Source organism: Lichenostomus cassidix, chromosome 1Aa, assembly GCF_008360975.1.
Source record: "Lichenostomus cassidix isolate B80296 chromosome 1Aa, HeHo_3.0, whole genome shotgun sequence".
NCBI classification, from domain to species: Eukaryota; Metazoa; Chordata; class Aves; order Passeriformes; family Meliphagidae; genus Lichenostomus; species Lichenostomus cassidix.
The window spans coordinates 35,000,583-35,022,019 of NC_139480.1; the positions used below are offsets into that span (position 1 = coordinate 35,000,583).

The 21,437-nt window shown below is 38.8% G+C and overlaps 1 protein-coding gene across 1 annotated transcript in view; it reads left to right on the plus strand.

Moving 5' to 3' along the window:
• Positions 1 to 21,054, plus strand: part of TPH2 (tryptophan hydroxylase 2) — a 49,863-nt gene extending 28,809 nt beyond the window's left edge. The window contains exons 9-11 of the mRNA XM_085045066.1: positions 12,147 to 12,242; positions 20,367 to 20,500; positions 20,589 to 21,054. Coding sequence (XP_084901192.1) covers positions 12,147 to 12,242; positions 20,367 to 20,500; positions 20,589 to 20,763 — 405 coding nt within the window. The 3' untranslated portion in view covers positions 20,764 to 21,054. The remainder of the gene's footprint in view (positions 1 to 12,146; positions 12,243 to 20,366; positions 20,501 to 20,588) is intronic.
• The last annotated feature ends 383 nt before the right edge of the window (positions 21,055 to 21,437 follow it).

A 21,437-nucleotide genomic window follows, 5' to 3' on the forward strand; every position in this document is an offset into this window, starting at 1 on the left:
ACAAGACAGGGACATCCTCCAGCAGCAGCACATAGATATATGAGGAAGTGAAGGAGTTTAGCATGTAGCAGCTCATTTCAGCCATGTCTAGGTCTTGCGTAGGACTGAGTGAATGTCTGTGCTGTGGGTGCACAAGTGGAAGAGTTGGTTTTACCCATGCTTTCCATGGAGCCAGAGCAGCTGAGGAGTGCTGTGCAAAAATAGCTTTGGTGACTGCAGGGAGGGTTCTCTTAAGAGCAGCTCCTTGAATGCAGCTGCTTGGTTACCTGGCTGGGATCTACAGTGGTATTGGGGTGGGCCAGCTACAGGCTCCCCTTGCTCAGGGATGTGTGCATCCTGCTGCATTGTGCTGTGCAACCATGGCTGCTACCCTGCATATGCCACCCTCATTTCAGGGGTCAGTGACCCCATCAGGAGAAGGAAGCCAGGAGATTCTGCATTCAGGCAGAAACCAAAGCAGTCATATGTAATCAGAGTCGTGTCACAGAATGGGTAAAGCTGGAAGGGACCACAGTGGATCATCTGGCCCAGCCTCCTTGCTCAAGCAGTGTCATCCTGGATCACATTGCACAGAATTGTATTCCAGATGGTGCTTGAAGGTCTCCAGTGAGGGAGACTCCACAACCTCTCTGGGCAATCTGTTTGAGTGTACAATTACCCCTACAGTAAAATTCTTCCTCATGGTCAGGTAGAACTTCCTGTGCATCAGTTTCTGCCTGTTGCCTCTTGTCCTGTTGCTGGGCACCACGGAGAAGAGCCCAGATCCATACTCTTGACACCCTCCCTTCAGATACTTACAAACATTGATGAGGTCCCCTCTCAGTCATCTTCCTTTCGAGGCTGAACAGGCCCAGCTCCCTCAGGCTCTCCTCATAAGAGAGATGCTTCAGCCCCTAAGTCTCAATAGCCTTTTGCTGCACCTGCTCCAGGAGCTTCATGTCTGAGGAGTCCAAAACTGGACACAGCACTCCAGATGTGACCTCACTAAAGTCCTCAAGCTGTGCACTATTCTTTTTATTGTCTGGGATATTTCTGTGAACAATTTTGCTTCCAAAAGGACATTCATGCATGGAGCTATTATGCATAACCCAAATAGTATCTTATGGAAAGAGTCTTAAAATATGTATCCATACAGAGCTGAACAGGTCCTAACTTAATGTTCACAACCACAGGACTGGACATACCTCATGTGTTCAGTCTAATTATCTCACCCAGCATACTTTCTTTGTATGCACAGATTGATATATGGAAGCAAGACAAAATACATCTGGCATCCCTAAAGAGCTAACTATGCCGAGGGCTTAATTACTTAATGCTGCAAATTTGGAAGTGGTTCTTATGCCTGTCGTCACCCTTCTATCAAATGGCATCAAAGTGCTGGATGGAATGTGGTCCCATAAATTTTTAATTGAGATATTTTTGGGTGATCTACCATAATAATTTTGCAAGTATAGCTTAATTATATATTTATAGGTCCAATGCTGTTGCTACAGATGGCCAGGGGGCGGTTTGCCATTGCTTTCAATGAGTTAGGTCTGTGGGCTAAATACTAACCTCATTTCCATGTGTACCATCTCCTAAAAGGCAATAGAGTTCTACACATGCAAATGAAAGTAAAATTTCTTGCTGATTAATGTTTATAATTTACTTGTCAAAACTTGTTATTTAGGAATATGGGTTTCTCTGGGGATAGAATTGATTCTGGAGGACACACGGTTTTGCAGTTGTGTCTCTGTCCAGACTCGTGTGGTACAGCATGCAACAAATTCTGTTAGCTACTTCTTAGAGCTGGCAGGCCTTCTGAAGTTATTGTATAAAGGTTTTTGGTTTATTTTTTGATGATTTTGGAAAGTTAAAGCAAATACTCTAAACCTGAGAGCATTGTTGAAGCCAAAGGCCGCAGAGAAGGGCTTTGTGACTGTTAATTTTGGTTGGTTTGGTTTGATTCCAACTGTGGCTGAAGTTGTTGCAGTGCGAGGTCAACAGAACTTCACCATGATGGTGCCCTTTCAGGCACACTTTGAACAACCCCTCTGCTCTCTTATTCTTTTTTTTAGTTTGCTTTTGCATCAGACATAGCATTAGTTTAGACTGGGGAACCTTGTTTCAGTTATTAGCTGTCAGTTTTATGTATGCTCTACCTTACAGAGAACTTTCTATAGATCATAATTGTGACATTCATAAAGATGGTGTCAACTAATAGTGCTAGATAAAGCTGTTTGAGCTCAGAGGTTTTTCAGGACGTGCTAGAAAGAGCGGGTACTCACAGATTATAATTTTTTCTCCCTGTAAAGCATATTACTCTTTTTTTCCCCCTGGATATATTTGTTCCCTACCTTGAACCAGTAGGCTGTAATTGCAATAATTATATATTTTGTCTACATGAAAGTAGCTGAAATTATAGTTTAACAAGACATTTTACATCTCTCGAACGTAAACACCTTTATAGGATTAATTTTTCAGCTTTGAATAAGCATATTAGCTTATGTACAGATCCATACTGTACATCTGCAATGAATTTAGGACCTATATAAGCACAGAATTCTTGCATATCAGTGGGAGTCTGATCACTAGTGACAATTGCGGAGTCGTTTCAGATCTTCACACTTGGTAAGTCACTTCCAGACCACAGCCACTATAAATTCCTTTGACTTCGGTACAGTGAAGAGCTGCGATCTCTCTGCTCACAGGTACTTGCTCAGTATATTTTTTCCACCTTGCTGAATACATTTTCATGTGATTTGCTTTGTGTTTACACACTGCTGGCAAGTAAGTCAATGGTGACTCAGTTGACTACTCTGTGGTTACGATAGATTCATTTTACATGCCCTCGCTGCTGAAAATCAGGGTGCTGCAAGAAGGTGCTCAGCTATACTTGAAAAAGATTTTGTCTGGGGCTGTGAAAAACATCTTCAATTTGGATATATTTTTAGTAACAAAATTAATAGATATTTAAAATTCCCTGAGCTACTTTTCTTCTTTGATCTGTCTGTCAGCTTGACATGAATAGAACTTACACTTTTGTGCTTATGCCTACTATCTTTTTTGCTTCTTTTTTGCAAAGCAGGTTGAGCTAATGCATTAAGAGTCACAACAGCTTTTGGGAGTCCCTTGGCATTTACGTGATTAAAAGAACATTGAGTTTAAATGCAGTGTTGCTGTTAGAAACTATGATGTTTGAAAACAAGTCTTAGCTATTAAGTCAGTTTTCACTAAGTAGATGCAAGAACTTTTTTAGAACATTTTCTAAAAAAATGTTTAGAAAATTAGTGTGGATGCTGGTAAATTTGGAATAAAGTCCTAACTCTTTTTTGCTCTTCAGAAATAAATTTGAAATTAATATGACTGTGAAGAAATAGTGCATTTTTTCCTTGAAATAAGAATTTTAAAACTTCACTGACCAGTTGTCCCTTGTCTCTTCAATGTGTTTTTGCCCCCACAGTTACAGAACTTGAAAAAGTTCTGAGATCCTGTCAGCCCCTGGAGGCTGCTCCCCTTTCTGAAGATATAACTTCCCCTCGTTAATAAATACATTAGGACTTCTGCAGCTGATCATGTAAACAAGAACCTCATACCTCTCCTTGGCTAAAATGGCATGGGAGGCTCAGTGGCTCTCCTGCATTGCTCCCTGCAGTGCTATTGTCATGGGCAGTAATTGGCCTGGCAATTAGTGGGGACACACTTGCTCCAGGAAATGGCATCACGAGAAGCACCACATGATCCTAGTGTCTTCCCCAGGGGAATGCCTGTTAGGAAGGACACCAGGGGTCTGTCTCGGGTTGGCCGAGGATGGTTACTAAAGAGGCCTCACAGCTCGCAGTAATTAATTCTGACAGTGGACTGGCACAGGGCAGTGATTCAGTAAACTCCCTGCTTATAGAAGTGAGGGTTGCCTGTTCTGTGATTAATTGCTTCACCTTTGCTACTTGATAATCTGTGGATTTACTGTACCAGTCTGTCAAAAGCTTCTCCCAGGATAAGTGGAAGAGAATCCTGTGCCAGTTTTCCCCTTTTGAGGTTTCCTTGGAGCATTGCAGCATTTTCAAGAGGATGAACTCTTCCTTCCCAACCTGAAGAAGTTTTCTTGGTATTTCATGGAGTGTTGCAATTTTATGCTTTCTCTTCTGAGTCTCCAGCTTAGCATGCTTGCTGTGAAGTGGAAGGTGGTCTTTTAGAGAAGGACAAACAACTTTGGACCAGTGCTGAGGTCTACCAGTAACTGTGGTAAATGGGTCCTGAGGACTGAGCTAGGCATCTGTAGAGATTCTGGCCTGGATGCTGGGGGAAGACAAGTGTTTGAGGTGGTTCTTGTCTGTTCGTAGGGTATTCTTCTAAGCAAGGCAATTCACAATTTGGGGTAACAGTCCTAGGGTCAATGACCCATCAAATGAGTATGCAGTCAGGCACAGGACAGGCAAATGATCTCTTTGTATGTGTATATATTACAAATTTTGCTCTCACTTGTGTGATGCCTCCTGTCAGTGTTCAAGTCCCTTGCTCTTTGCTGGAGGAGTCATACTCTCCAAGCAGTAACATAAACCACAAAGCTGAGGAGAACACTATGGGGTGCTAGTCCTTGCCCCTAGAGCCTATGAAATCAGGACTGTTCTTGTTTTGACAGGCTGTGTTAATTCCAAGTCCTGGTTTGTAAGTGTAGCAGGGCAAAGATCTGGAAAACAGGAATGGCAAAGCCATAAAGACAGTCCCTGCTTGCAGCCTGTGAATTTTGAGGGATCTTAATGAACCAAGTGTGTCATATGAGGCAGCATAGACTGAAGAGTGTGGTTGGACAGAAGTGATAGGTTTGCTCACCTTTCTTTTTCTTTTTTCTTTTTTCTTTTTTCTTTTTTCTTTTTTCTTTTTTCTTTTTTCTTTTTTCTTTTTTCTTTTTTCTTTTTTCTTTTTTCTTTTTTCTTTTTTATTTTTTTTCCTTTTTCCTTTTTCCTTTTTCCTTTTTCCTTTTTTCTTTTTTCATTTTTCCTTTTTCCTTTTTCCTTTTTCCTTTTTCTTTGACTGTCAGAGGACCCTATCTCTTGTAGTCCCAGCTAACATGTCAGAAGACCTCACTGTCCCTGTTATGTTACCTGTGTGAAATCTCTGGATGACTGAAATTTGAATCAACAGCTTGAAAAAGAAGTGAGCAAATACTCGTTTCAGCTAAAATGAGGAACACTGAATGTGAACTCATATTATATGATGTAAAATAAAGTGGAAAGGAGATGGTTCATTATTGCACATAATTTTTTTCTTAATAACTCCACATGAAATTAATAAACCTGAAACCCCCAGGTTTTAGCAGTTGTTCAAGATAAGAGTCAAATGATAGGTAAGAGGAAATAGGAAGGGCAAAGCATTAGGGCTTCAATGACTTATGTTTAACAATTATCTCAGCAGCAGTTTCTAGTTTCAGTGATCTCATCTTCTTAGCTGCATATTAAGTTTCAGCACTGTTAGTTAATTATGTTGAAACAGCTAGGAGTTCTTTTTCTGGTGGTGTTGAGCAAGTTGAGGCAAATGTGCTTTTCCAGGCATTGATTTTTTGCACCATCTCTGTGATCACTAGCTTTGGTGGAAGGGAATTGCAGCCTTGTCAGGAAACACCAGAATTTCTGCCTAAGTGTTGAGGTTCCTGATTTGTCACCTCCAGAGGACTCCAAGGTTTTCAACTGAGATAAAATGAGGGGGCTGGATGGACATCATCTTTGCACAGAGAAAACCTAAGTTCAGATTCTTTTGAAGTAGTTCAAACATAGAGTGTGATACCAAGTGACTTCAGCTGTGTAGAAGCTAACTTCTTTTGCAACAGCAGAAAAATTCCCGAAGTGCTTCATCCTCCATTCCGTCTGCTTGCTCTTTAGAGTAGCAAGTGGGCCTCCTCCATGTGAGAATGAACAGCAGAAATATTCAAGAGATACAAAATTGTTAGTAGTAGCATCCTCCAGGTCTTATTCTGGAAATCATATTGCACCTGCAAGGTTGGCTGCTGCCATACACATTGTCTTGTCTTGGCTGGGCTCCCCAGAGTAGGAGGTATACCTCCTTACATGTTCTGCTTAAGGTATATTTTCTGCTCCCTTACAAACTCATTATGAAAATTTTATTTTGATTACCATTATGAGTTTTTCTGCAGAAAGTCCTGAAAAAACAAGCATAATTTCAAAGTATTCATGAGGGGTTAAACTCCCCCTGTGCTCACTATAGGCCATGATTTCTCTGAGTATGTCAAGCCTTGCATTAGAGGAATTTGCATGTAGTAGTATTGTGTGATGTGACTGTCAACAGAAATGCGAAGGCTCATGTGCGCCTATCTCTGAGTGCTCTAATGAGCAGTACTACATCTACTCAAACTTCTGTTTATAAAGAGAGTGTTCCAAGCATTCACCCTTGGTGAAAGGTCTGAATGTGAAGCAGTCAGATGAGGGGGAAAATGAGAATATTGTTAGATATATTCACTTTGAAATACCCAAAGGAAACTTCATTTCAGTGAGTCTAAATGCTTTTCAAAGTGGCACACTAAACAAAACGCTTCAAAAAGGTAAGCCTGAAGAATTAAACTTCGTTTTTTTTTATTTAGAAATGCTGTTGTTTGTAAATAGGGTCACTGCCTTTGTTGGAGGTAGCTGAATAAACTATAATGAGACTTAGCTATTGAATTTTACTTCTTTTCTGCTTTTGATCTATTCACAAGCTCATCATGAGATTTATTTGTTGTTCAAAAATCTCCCTGCATTTCTACTCAATAATGTTCCCACATGAATAGCTGTCAAATAGCTGGTATTGCTTGAGGTCTGGACTCCAGCACTAGGCTGAATTGGCTAGTTGCCTGGGTTACCTGTGTTACATCTATCTGTTTCTTGTAGTAGAGCATTCCTGATACTACTCAACAGACTGTGAATTTTGAATAATTCAGTCAAATGTGAAATGCCAGCTGTTTTTTGGGGTTTTTTTGTGACTATTGATGTCTTTGAGATTGAAAAATAAGCAACCATTAAAAAATTTATTTGCACCAGTTCTGAATGAAGAAAGAAAGCACAAATGAGAGCCATATATATTTCTGAGTTGAGAGTTGCTTGCAATTTGAGCACCTTTTACAGGAGGAATGAAAACACTTCTATTTCATTAATTCTTAGGATAAATTTCTAACAATGGGATTTTAAAAAGTCTTTCAGTGGTATATAATTATTTATTTATTATATAATTACAACTGTATGAGAGATTTAATCTCTAGGTGAATATTTTAAAAGCTGAAATATCAAAAGACTCCTAAAGAAAAAGGAATTAATCTTTGCATGTTGTGAGTGTATCACATGCATTTGAATTGAGTGGTTCATTCAAATATCCTTTGAAATCTGAAATCCAGTAGAAACAATGTAAGTATATTTTCTTAAGGGCATTTATTTGGCACTGGTCTTGCAAGTACTTACATATATAATTAGTTGTATTGTCTTCATGGCAAGTAATTTTATATACATATAAATTGATTGTGCTGCTGCACATGGGGCTGTAGCCCCATGACATTGGCAGTTCTTGTAGTGGTGAGTCTTCCTGCCCATGTACCGGGATTGCAGTCATGCAATTATGCAGTCTCTCATTCTTCCCCCCTTGTGGCAGGGAGCTCAAGTGAATCAGCTCTTGACATGATTGGTGTTCTCAGGACTCATTCTGACAACATTTTTATAAGGTATTTGTAGAGAAAAAAATTAAGAGATAAAATGCTATGCATCATGCTGAAAATTGCCAAGTGAATGCAAGTATCGGTCTCCAGCTATACCATAAGAAAATTCAGCAGAATGGAATGGCTTGAAAGGCCTTTTTATGGACAAGTCAGATTTTGAACTACTGACTCTGTGACACTAGGACTCAACATCATGAGGAAGCTCTTTGCACAGGTCCCAGGAGGGAGATTCTCAAATGCAAAATGATGTGGTGTGAGAAGGGATTTTCAGAGGCTTAGAAACCAGACAGGTGAGGAGAATTGAGCCTATCAGACCTTTTTTCCTGCCTTTGAAAATATCTCAGCACCCTTGAATAACATTTTTTTCTGTTAGCTGTCATAGCTGTCACTGATTTTTCTCTTTCTCTCTTTTTAGTCCAGTTTATAATGCAGGGCAGCATCTGAATGTGAAGAAAAGTCACCGTGTTTACCCTAGAGACCAGGTTTGGAGTTTGCCAGGGCTTGATCTTCTCTCTATCTTTCCTATCAATAGCAGGACAACTGATCTGACTCCTAAAATCACAAATATACTTGGCCAGACAAGCTATCCCAGTATCTTGTCTCTGACACAGACAAGTTGCAGACATCTGCAGGACAATGTATGTCTAAAGCCATATGGTGGTATTTTCCTGATGTACTGCTTTAGTTGCCAATGACTTTTGATTCAAGGGCTCTGAAGGAAGAAATCTGCTCTATTAGTATTTTATAGCCCTTAATTGGATTTTCTTCTGTGCATCTGCTGAATAATTTTTGAACCGATTAGACAGTGTTTTATAGGCATGACTGCAAAGTATCCTTCATATATTTTTGAATTAATAAGAGAAATAGAATAAAATCATACTGAACACTGTCTTGTGTTCCTGGCACCATCTTGATTGATGTCACTTGGTATAAAAATTATTTCTAATCCCTCATTTGGCACTTTGATTCTTCATCTCATTTTATTCATTTGACTAACAAAACAGCGTTTTAGTGTAAGGCTCTTTGAGAACTTCAGAATTTATGGAATGTGGAAAGCCACCTTTCCTATTTCAAGAGCCTATCTATTGATTGTAGTAAATCAACACTTCACCCCAAAACAGGAGGTGGAGCTGAAAGTAAAGGTAGGTAACCAGATATTGCTGTAGTTTGTAGAGGAAATAAATATCTGGGCCACAGTCTAGGGACTATGCCAGAGACAGGTACAAGATTTGAAATCAGAGCACGTGAGCTTGGATGCCCCTGTTTGTGCTTGCATTCACCAGCCTACCTGCAACAGCAGTGTAATAATAAAATTTTTCTTCAGGTGAGGCTTAAAGAAACATTCATCTCAACAGTCATTGCTTTGTTCAGTCTTTCCCACTCCAGTGCACTTATCCTGTGTATAATATAGAGTATCACAACTGTAGTTTACCATACAAAGAGAGGCATTTAGTGGGGTATCTATGTGACTGGTCTATAAAAAATGTCGCTATATAGTTAATATTTAAACTCCTTATCAGTATGCCTCGATGTTCATGGGCTTGAGAACGCAACTTACCAAAGCCTGCAAGCTCTAGTGCACTGAGCCACCTCTGTGTGTCTGAGTAGACAGGTGGGGGGAATTGTGTATCACTGTCTAACCATCTGAAGATGGCAGCATTGGGTGAGCTATTGCACTTTCTTGGCTAAGCAGGGCTCTCTTAAATACAAAATTGTAGTTGTTGCATATGGCAAATTTACAAATCAGCTTTTAATTTGAAGGGCTTCTCTTGATGCTGTAGTTTGATATCACAAGTTAGTAGTAGACAGATGTATTGCCATTTATGTGTTTTATTTTAGTTAGTTACTGAGAGTACAAGTCTTTACTGAGAGTACAAGTCTTATAAATACTAGAGATTGGTTCTCACCAGCAAGTGTTGGCTCATAAATATGACTCTTTTATATTAGTAACAATTATAATAATTTTTGAACTGATGTAAAAGAAGCCCCCTCTTTATGTGCTGTCTATCCATCAAGGAGGAAGTGGAATCTAGTTCTCCCTGTCTTGTGAACAGGATACTGTTCACCCTGGACAGCAGGGATTGCTCTCTCCTGTGCCTGTGCTAGCTCTCTGCCTTCTGCCCTTTCCATTCCCTGGAGCACACATCCTCAGAGGAGTAAAGAATGTTTCTCTCCCCTCTTCTATAGGGCTAGCTCTGCTAGCCCTATAGATTGCTTAAGTGGGCATTTGACTTTCTCTTGGGAGCAGCATGACATTGGTTTTGGTCTTCGTCAGCCTAAGAAAGATCAACAGTAAAGGTGTCCCACATATGGAGACAAAGTACTGCTCTTACAGATCTATAACAGACAAACATCAGACTCCTTCTTTTTGTTGTTTTTAAGAGTGAAAATGAGCACGATCACTGTGTTTTATCAAGAGTCAAATCCTTCTGTATGTCTGTCAGAATGCTCATGTTCACTGTGTAAGAACTACTACCTGATAGGTTCCTTTAAGGGAGTTAAGGAAGATGTTCCTGGGATTTAAGTGTGAAGCTGAGTAGTTTGTTGCTGACAGTGTTAGCTTGTATAGAACCAGGACTGATGGTTTTGCTGGCAAAATATTTAGGCAGGAAAGCTAAGTTTGTACTCTTTGTGGTAGTTCTCTCAGCTTCACTCATTAATTCTACAGTGATGCCTTCATTGTTTGGTGTACCTGGCTCTTTGTCAGCTAGATGATATTTCTGGAAACCAGTTGTCTGGGCCACCTCCTAAGTGGTGACTTCAGCTCATTGGATGTACCGAAAAATTTTACGCCTGCTTGATTTACCTGAGTCAATAGCAAAACCAGAGGTGGAAATTTGATTTTTTGGGGGCTTGTTTCTTTGTTTTGTTTTGTTTCATGATGTCGTGTTTTCACCTCCCTTTATGGATATCAGTGTGTTCGACTTCTGTGATGGAACTGACTTAAGACATTTGAAGTCTCTGCAGCTGTTCCTTCTTCTCAGCTGACTTAGTAGGTTTGAATCAGACACAGGGCTCATGTGTTTTTTTTTTTTTATTATACCCTTCTACTAGCTCTACAGAATGAATCACTAGTTCTACAGAAATGTCTGTGAATCTAAGCAATTAATAATTTCTGAATTTCTAAAGATCTGTTGAACTTAAAAGAGATGTTAATTTCTGGTCTACTACATTTAATATGATAGTCTGGAAGAGTTGGGAGTTAAGGAGGAAGTGAGTGGAAAAAACCACTTGTATTAGGATCCAGTCTGAAGTTATTTAAAAAAATTAAAATTTAGTACAAAATACTGGGCTATTTCTCATCCTAAATTCATATTTCATGCAAAGACATCTGCTAGGTAAATCTGCTAGGTAAGTCTGCTAGATTCAGTGGAGTTATGCCTCTTTGCACAAAACCTGAAATTGTCAGATAATGTAATAAACAAAAACATACATAGTGATATGTGTATATATGTGTGCAATATTATTGCATAAGTTAGAACTCAACTTCCTAAAACCTTCATATATAGAAATAGTGCTATCTTATTCTCAACTGTTTGATCTAATATAAAAAAGAAATCTTGATGTGTCTTAACAAAACCCAACTAAAATTCAGTACCATAGGAGTAGAATTGACTTTGATCTTTTGCATTTAGTGGACAGTGGGCCATCTGTGCTTCTTATGATCTTCCTAATATTAAACTTTGTTGTGTGGGCACAGCAAAGTTAGATACAGTACTGTTATGTTGATTTAGCACATCTCTTTTCACAGCTTCTCATCAGTTTTATGGTCAGATATGTTACCTGATTGAATGTAGAACCTAAAGAACAATTGTAAGGGTTTGATCAAGTGAATTAATTTGACTAAGTATAATTTTCTTTCTGCAATTTAAGAATCCAAATGCCATATTAGTTCTTTATTTATGACAGAGTAAAATCTAGTGAAGAATAAGGCCTCAGCTCAAAAGGCTCTTAAGCACGTACATGTGAGAAACTTCTTTCTTACTCACGACAGCACTTAAGTACATTGCAGACTTTAAAGTGGTATCAACTTGAGCTTAAAACTGAGTGCCCTGAGCTACATCTTAGAGATCTTCAGATGTTCCTAGACAGTCAGACCAACTACCTTGCAGGATTTTATTTCAAGTCATCCCATTTATTTCTGAAGGTTTCAAAAATCTCTGTAGGATTCTATCAACACCTTTGACACCTGAAAATGATCTTGCTTGTCTGCTCCTTACTGCTTATTCCTGTGAACTGCTTGGGTACCCCGACACAGACCAAAATCTCACATTTTTGTGCAAAGCTCCCTTACTGCTGAACATGACACTTGAATTACTTAGCAGTAATACTATACTTTATCTGAGTTTATATTAAAAATAGATAATTCTGAAGAAATGGGACAAGCAAGTGAATATGATACTGATTGTTATTGCTGAAGTGCCTGGTTGCAACTATACTATGTGTGTCTGAATATCTGTATATTTTACAGTGCTATTTCTTTACGATTGAATTTGGCCTTTGCAAGCAAGAAGGACAACTGCGTGCTTATGGGGCAGGACTTCTGTCTTCTATCGGAGAATTAAAGGTGGGTACCCTGAAAGCAGAGTCAACTTTTAATCTTCGTAAAATAATAGTTGGATATAAATATATTGACTTTCGAGTAACAGTTAAAATTCTCAAGATAAAAAGCTTATATTTAAAATATTGTATTGACCTAAAAGCTTTGTTTGAAATATCAGCTGGCACTTGAAGCATGAAATGGACTTGTAAGGCCCAAAGTACCAAAGCAAATATAAACTACAAAATTTATTTCTGTTTGAATTTTCATTTCTTGTAAAAGGAGGCTCAAGGGCTCTAACAGGTAAGAGTACCCTGGGCTCAAAAAGCTTTGTTTGGATGAGAAGCACACATTTTTAGTACCTACAAAAAATGCTAGAAACCAGACATGATTCTGTTCTAAGTAATCCAGTGTATTTGAGTGGATTCATTACTGATATGAAAAGGACAACATTCCTTAATATCTTGATTCAGTAGATTAATCATGTTTAAAATTAAGGAGGGCATATAAACTCATGTTGAACTTGCCTGTGTGACAGTACATAGAGCCCTATTCTTGTAAAGGTGAAAGTGTTTAACCTTGCATGGTGTTAGTAGTTATAGTGGATCATTTATTGCCTCTTTTTATGCCTGGAAAACATAAGGAACAGTCAAAAAGTATTTTGTCACAGCTGTAGTATTTTGGGACATGATACATCTCTATGTTGGTAAGATGGCAGGGAAGGGTAGAGAGAGGGAGGAATACTATCTTCAGGGACCCAAATGAACTCTTGGTGGCTTTGCAGGTAAACATTTGGATTTAGAAAGCATAAACAGAAGAGTATTGAAAACTATTTTGCAATATATCTATTGTTTATTTGTGTTTAAACATCTTCCCACCCTCCTGGGCTGGCTTTCAGTGAACTACCTAGCAGTTTAACAGAAGTATCTCAGTCCCTTTTTGCTGTTTGTTTTATCTGTAACTGAGAATATTTGTGGTGAAGCTCATTAGTCAAACTGCTATTCCTCCTAGTAGTAAAAAAATGTTGAAGTAAATTACCCTCTCTAGTATTTTTTCTTTGAATGCATTAGGGTTGCACTAAGTTCTGTGCATACTTCAGCCACAGAAGCATCCTATGTCTGTCTGGCAATATTTTATACTCACAGTGCAAAGATGGTTAAATGAAATAGATTAACATGTCCCATTTGTTTTTCTTTGGCCCAACAACATTCACTGCTGAGCCCCAAACTGTGCAGGATTCTGTAAAGAATTATTTAAACTAACAGTTATTTAAACTAACAGTTGTAGTCGCTAGGTGATGACCCTGAAAATACCTACCACATCATTTACAAAATCTAAGGGCATAAAAAAAAGGACATGAATAGTCAAGAACATAATAAATCTTCTGCCATCAATGTCATAAACAAATGCATTATTCTTGTCAAGTTTGCATATTTGGTATCACACGTCTGTGATCCCAGATCTATGTTCTTTGCTCGGCAGTAATCTCAGAGTATAAATGGAAAGAATAATCCTTTTGAAAAGCTACACTGAAAGCTAAATAATCTGCACATTAATGGACTATATTGATCTGCTACAGTGGTATGGCCAGATATATATCATAATTATTTTGCCATAAGTCAATAATTTTATATACTTTTCTATTACACGACATACATATTTTGTATATATGATGCCAGAGTGGACTATTAGATCATCTGATTTGACCTTTTGTGCATTGTAAGATACTAAATTTCACCAGATCTTGCATATAGTGAACTTAGGGACTTAAGTTAGACATTTCAGTTACTGAGAAACTAAGCACTTGTGTGCTGTGGGAACAGAACAGCACCATACGACAAGTAGACATAGTCTCCATGAAAGGACTGATTAGGTGAAAAATGTTCAGAAAGTCTTTGTGGGAGTGTGCTCCAGGGTAGAACAGAAGGTAAAAATAAAGGAAAAAATGCAAAAAGCTACTAAGTTTTCTGATAAAATGACCATAGGAGAAGCCATTTCTTGACCACAAGCACATGAATGTGCTTCTTATCAACAAGATATATCAGGCAGAACTTAGGAAGGAGAATGTCTGGACACCCATTACTTTGGTGCAGAGCCTTTCATCAAGCCATTGTCAGTCTCTACTGTTTCCTGGGAAAGCAATCTCCCTCTTAGCACCTACTGGGAGGGCAGATTTTTTCCTTGACCTGAAGATATCTGAGAAACCATGCTAATAGAGTGTTACTGAGATCCTGGTTATATCAATATCCTGATTGTAACTGAAATCCTTATGGATGGTAGCAAGTGCTCTGAAAATGAAGAGAACAATACTGGCTGTTTTGGTGATGAGTGAGGATGAATAGGAGACTCAGTTTGCATGGCCATGACATCTCCCCCTCATGTGTACAACACTCGTACTTCTCATAGGTGTCACGGTGAAGACATCCTTTCAGAAATAACTACTGCCATACTTAAGATGGGAGTGACTGTGGCCCGTACTCACTTCTGTGAAGAAGTTCAAATACTTGTGTATCCCTGTCACTAGGAAGGCAGATATTGAAATGTTGAATTTTGCTACTTTGACTGTATAGAGTCATAGAACAGTTTAGGTTGGAAAAGATCTCTAAGATGATCAAGTCCTATTGTTAGCCCAGCACTGCCAAGCCATGTCCTCAAGTGTCATATCCACACATCCTTTAAATAGCTCCAGGGATGGTGACTCAACCACTTTCCTGGGCAGCCTACTACAATGTTTGACAACCTTTTCTGTGAAGAAATTTTTCTTAATATCCAATCTAAACCTCCCCTGGCACAACTTGGAGCCAGTTCCACTTTCCTGTCACTTTTTACTTAGGAGAAGAGACCAAACCCCACCTGGCTACAACCTCCTTGCAGGTAACTTTAGAGAGTGATAAGATCTCTCCTGAGTTCCCTTTTCTCCAGGCTAAACAAGCCCAGTTCCCTCAACTGCTCCTCATCAGACTTGTGGTCCAGCCCCTTCCCCAGCTCCATTGCCCTTCTCTGGACACCCTCCAGCACCTCAGTGTCTTTCTTCTAGTGAGAGGCCCAAAACTGGACACAGTACTTGAAGTGCAGCCTCACCAGTGTCGAGTACAGCGGGACAATCACTGCCCTGGTCCTGCTGGCCACACTGTTGCTGATACAGGCCAGGATGCCATTGGCTTTCTTGGCCACCTGGGCACACTGCTGGCTCGTGTTCAGGTGCTGTTGACCAGCACCCCCAGGTCCTCTTCTGGTGTGCCACTTTCTAGTCACTCTTCCCCCAGCCTGTAGTGCTGCCAGGGGTTGGTGGGAGCCATGTACAGGGCACAGCACTTGGGCACAGCACACTGAACTTCAATGACTGGCCTCAGTCCATCGATCCATCCTGTGCAGATCCCTCCGCAGAGCCTCCCTAACCTCCAGCAGAGCAATGTTCCTGGCCAGTTTGGTGTTGTCTTCAGATTTACCGAGGGTGCACTCTAGACTGCACAGGCATTTGTTATTAATATGCTTTTGTAAGCAAGAAGAAAGATCTTTCTCCAACTGCTGTCCCTATCAGCTCTCTTTTCAGTGTAGAGGTATTCACAGGAAATAAAATGGTGGCCAATTTTATGTATAATCTATATGAATTTCTAGAAATAAATTAGTCTATTTGCAGGGTAGAACTGGCAAGCAGTATTTGGGCCTTTCAGAGAAGTGAACAGCTTGTTTAGTCATCCATTTTTCTGTATTACAATGCTCCAATTTGCAAATCTGGTCAACAGCTCTAGTAATAAAGAACTGTAAAAGCTAGAGAAATTAGCTATCAAGAGAGGATTCCCTTCAAATATTTTTCCCCACTCAGTATTTAGACTTAGAATTTCAGATATTGAAAAATGCATCTCCTGATGTGCATGCTATGGAAGCATCAAGTAAAAAAAAAATTAAAAGCACAACAAAATAAGGAGAAAGAGAAGATTAAAAATGAAGCCTGGGGGAAGTGAATAATACAGTAAGTAGTTATAAAATGTTCTGCCTAATATAGTCAGGTTAACTCTAGCTAACACTATTACACAGTATGTATTTGGGGCTTAGAGATAAGGCGGAAATAATGTACATTTCAATTATTAAAACTGTTTCTAAAAGGCAGTTCAAATGTCTTCAGAAACTTTAATCCATTTACTTTGTGTGATGCTCTCTTGAACTCTTTCATTAAAGGAGTCTCCTATCAACTTCAGCTGGCTGTAGATCAAGTCATATATCCATGTAGTATGCTTCTATATTGAACAGAGAGGTAGACTTCAAACCTCTCTATGAATTTTTAAAGTCACATACAGTATCCAATTGTGTTATTTTGTTTTAATGATAATTTATTTTAAGAAGTGCCAGCATTAAATTTTGTAACCAAAAGGATTCAAATGCAAATTTTAGCTTTGTTTTCTGAAGAAGATGAAGAAAACAGCTCCTGTATCCCAGATGCTCATTTTAAGACTCTTTAAATGGAGAGTTTTTTTCTGTATTTTTATAGACAATATATAAAATTATACTGTTGAATAAAATTTTCTGGTAATATCAGGACACTGTCAGATTCACGACTCATGTTGTGGATAAGCAGGAAAACACTTAAAAGCAGGTTTTCCAAGACTCTGTGTACTCCCCCTGGGAAAACAAGGTGATAAAATCAGTGCTGGCACACACACAGCTTCTCACCTGTGTTCTTATTCTGCCCTCCTGTACTTCTCAGATAGTGCAGTATTTATAACTCATCTCAAGTTTTTCCCTTGCTAGCTGAAGATTTTACTTTTTGGGTTTTTTTAGTAATTTTTTTCTCAAAACTGAAAAGCTCTGGGTTGTATTATTGCACTCCATTTTTATACTCAAAGGAGAAATTACAAGACCAAACTCTTTTTTCATGTGTCAATGATAGTGGTCACTTAGGAAATGATTCACAGTTGTGCAGTGTAAATGCCGGGTGCCTTCTGACATGCCCTAGTATTTCTGACCAGCTGCCACTGCAGAAACATGTAAAAGTCTTCTTTCGATCCTGTGCTGTATCTTCCAATCTCTGTACAATGCATCACACAGCCTGGGCCTTAGAGACCTGTGGTTAGGTACTTCAATCACTCTTTTAACTTTTTTTCTGGCAGGGAGTGGAGGCATTTCTTTATTGTTGTGCTGATTTTTGGTATGGATGACTGTCTAATTCTTAAGTTTTCTGATACTTCTGCTTTTCCTGAGAATCAGTGATGATTCATTCGGAAGTTTCACTCCAATTCTTATTTCTTGAACTGAAGGAGAATCACCAATAGTTTTATTAGTTTTACCAGTATGGTCTGTATGTATGGGCCATTAGAGACAGTTATCGCAGATCCACAGGATGGTGAGATGCTCTATTTCACCAAAAGCTATTTTCCATATGAGTGTTAACCCTAACATCTAATTGGAGGTGGATAACAAAAGAGGTTTCTGATGGAGAAATCTGTATTGCGTACTTACTCATTTGAGTTCACTAAAGAACTGAATGTCCAACCAAACCATAAGTGAATAACATATGTGTAAAAAAATACAGGCCTGAAGTAGAAAGCTTTTGGACAGACCAATGTTTTTCGTTGAGATTATGTACTTCATAATGCTGAGAGTGCCAAGGACCAACATTTTAGAGCAGTGTAATGTTTCTGATAAATGCTCTAGCCAACTTTGGGTCAGTGTCTTAACCATTCTAGTTCAGACTAAACAGTTTATAGCCTCTCTGAAGGTTTGTCTGCAGGCTTAGTTCAGTTGCTGCTGAACTCTGGCATTGCTGGTGTTAGTGTATCAACTCAATAGCAGGTGTTACAGATGGCCAGGCTGCAGAATTTGAAAACACCATCCAGACTTGCAAAGATGGAAACATTGCTTTGGTAGCCATGACAATTCCTACTTGATCTAAAAGCCAGAAGAACATATTCTGGAAGGGACACAGCTATCTCAGGTGGGCATTCATCAGAATTTGCACACTTCGTTCCCAAACTGCAATTCTAAGAATAACTGATCAGTTGTCACCTAATTTTGAAACTCTTGGTTTCCAGTTTGTACATTTTCCAGTGTCTTCATGTTCCACTCTCTGCAGAGCTGCTTTGTGAAGCAGCAGCTCTGTTCACGTATAACTAAACTGGGATCCAGAAAGTATGAGTCACTTCATGTGTATAATCTGAGGAGAATAACAAGAAAGGCTTTCTCAGAGGACATCCCTTGTGATAGTCAGCCTTTCCTTCTCTTTCAACTCTCTCTTTTTATAAAATTAGGGCTCAGTGATTAGAGCAGTTGAATACAATGTAGGAGCCCAACAGGCTGAATCCCTTCTCTACTGATAATTTCAGTCCCAAGGACCGGGCCTGGCCCATCAGAAGCCATTAGTAAGTAGAGATGTTAACACTGTCCCCCTTTCTGTTGAACCTTTCACAGTATGGGAAAGAAACCATGAGTCAGAAGTAGTCAGTTCCTACAAAATCATGGTCTGTATCATAATCTTGATGCTCTGCAAGGAATTAATTTGACTCAGTCCAGTCAGAATTTTGAAACTTTGTGCTTTAGACATTTGAGGCATCGAGTCTCACCTGGAAGTACAAAGGCATCTTAAGAGGAGATTTTTATCTATAGTTGCCCTCCCAGGGAATCTATTATAATTCCTAGTGAAAAAAAGGCAAATTCATTTTGATATAAGGAGTAAATGCCTTAATTTATAAGCATTCAACCATGTCATAGCTCTGCAGAGGGAAAATGACAACAGGGATATAGGCAGGGCCTAATGAGTTGAGCCTGCTTCTGCAATCCATTTAGAAGAGGATGATGGTTGACAGACCATTTTTTATATTTCTTTTTAAACCTGTTTAACTGATGGCTGGCTAGAAACAGCAAACCTTGTGAGAAGGAAAAGATACATTTACTAAAGAAAGTTAATTCCCTGACATTTTAAGATTCCATGCATTAATTTTTCATGTATTTATTTTTGGAGAGGGAGGAGGTGGGAGGAAGAGGCTCTTGTTCCAGTTTTCTGTCCTGTTATTTGGAGACTGCAGGTTGAGAACTAGTATGATATTTTCAGAGCCTTTCCCAGGGATTTAGAAATGAGCATAAGCAAGAGCACAGATAAAAGTTGTGGTGAATACCTTAAGGTTAATACCTTACTCCATTATAAAGAATATCCATGCAGATAGAAAGTAAAGAAATCAGAGGCGCCTTTGGACCTCAGGGATCTGCTTCCTCTCTGTCATTTCTTTATGCTTTTCATGCACATCTTCACTCTGTGTAGATATCAGGGGACTAAAGAAGGTTGAAAGGTGACCTAAATATGCTCTCCTTCCTTACCTTGTACTTCTATAATGGGGCAGTGAGAATGAAAATATATGTGTTCTAGAAGATCAGGTAGATCCAAAAGCCAACACAAAGTACCTGATTTTTGGTTCTGAAACCTCTCTTTTCCAGTGGCTTGTGCAAGTCATATAAAGAGAAAGGCTAATCAGAAATCTCTACTCTGGGTAGCAGCATTTGCCTTATCTACCCAATGTCTTTTCTGTACATATTTGTGTCTGTTTGTTCAGTTATTTTTTCTTTGCAGTATTATATGGAGCATCATGACTCAGGTTGTGTGGCAGAAAAGTAATGCACTTAATGGTCATGCAATACATTGGCATTATTTAATGGGTTTTCAGATATGTAGTTTCACTTTCACTGTCAGGAAAATAGTATATGATTTTGGCCTGAAAATATAACGCACAGATTATATGAATGGTTTGGTCAGACCAAATTTACCCACCAAGACGAGGATGAATTCTGCTAGCTAAATGGCATTTTGGGGACCTACATATCTGTAATTGTATCGATAATTTTTCAAGAATGGTTATTTGATGACTTTCCTTTTCCCATCTGAACATTTAGATCTGTATGTCTTCATGGCAGGTGCATTTCTAATCTCCTTTTTATTATTTTATTATTATAGGAAAAAATATTCCCACAGTAAGACCTTTTTTTAAGTAACAAATTCTGTTGACTGTTCAAACTGAAAAAAACACTGTATGTAAAACAAGAGGGACTACCAATTAGTGGGAAACATACATAACAATGCCATAAAAGGTGTATATAAGAAGAGTTGATATAGATACACAGCAATATCAAAATCCAGTTTAACAGATCCTGTGGTGTATTTTGCAGCATGCTCTCTCTGACAAGGCCAATGTGAAAACATTTGATCCAAAGACAACCTGTTTGCAAGAATGCCTTATCACTACATTCCAGGAAGCTTACTTTGTTTCAGAGAGTTTTGAAGAAGCCAAAGAAAAGATGAGGTAAATTATTTTCCCTGTCTCAAAAATGTAATTTTCTTTTCTTTAGCAGTTTGGGGGAAAAAAAGTTAATTTCTTTTTTTACTTTCAGGGACTTCGCCAAATCAATCAATCGCCCCTTCTCTGTGTATTTCAATCCCTATACGCAAAGCATTGAGATTCTGAAGGATACCAGGAGTATAGAAAATGTTGTCCAGGACCTCCGCAGCGATCTAAACACTGTATGTGATGCTTTAAGTAAAATGAACAGATATTTAGGGATTTGATATGTTTGGCACTGTGATTTGCTGTCAGTTGCTCTTTCTGTAGCCAGTTACATCTCATGAGATGGCTAATTTCTCAAACCCATCAATTTTCCCTTTTACAGCTTGACCTGTGGCTTGCATCGTTGTGTAGCTCTGTCTGATTGTAATGTGCAGACAAACCAGGGCAATGCTAACTTGTAAATGCAACATAGAATGTGGCAGAATATAATCATCAATTCCTCAACACAATGTCTTGTACAAGTATACCATTAAAAACTTTCCTGGCAATGGTTTGGTTTCAATAAGATAATTCACTTCAATGTTTTAAGAAATGGTGTTGCTGATTCCATAAGGTCTGAGTTTATTTCTTTATAATCCCTCCCCTTCCATAAAAATCCAGAAAAAAAAAGTTGTTTGTGACATTTTCATTTTCTTTGTAAGAAATCTGTATTTCTTTCTGTAGTGGGAAAGACACTGTTTAGTCTATATATCTGTAAGAGAACTTAGTGTCTCTTGTGACTGAACAATACAATTTATATGCCAGCACTGAGATCAGGAAGGCTATGTATTGGTACTAAAAGGTCTGTGAAGATTACACATTATGAGAACTCATAACTGACAAAAGTTCAGTGTGGCTGGGGAAGTACAGCGCAGCACAAAAAGAGAAACCTCTGACAATTCATGTTAAAAGGTAG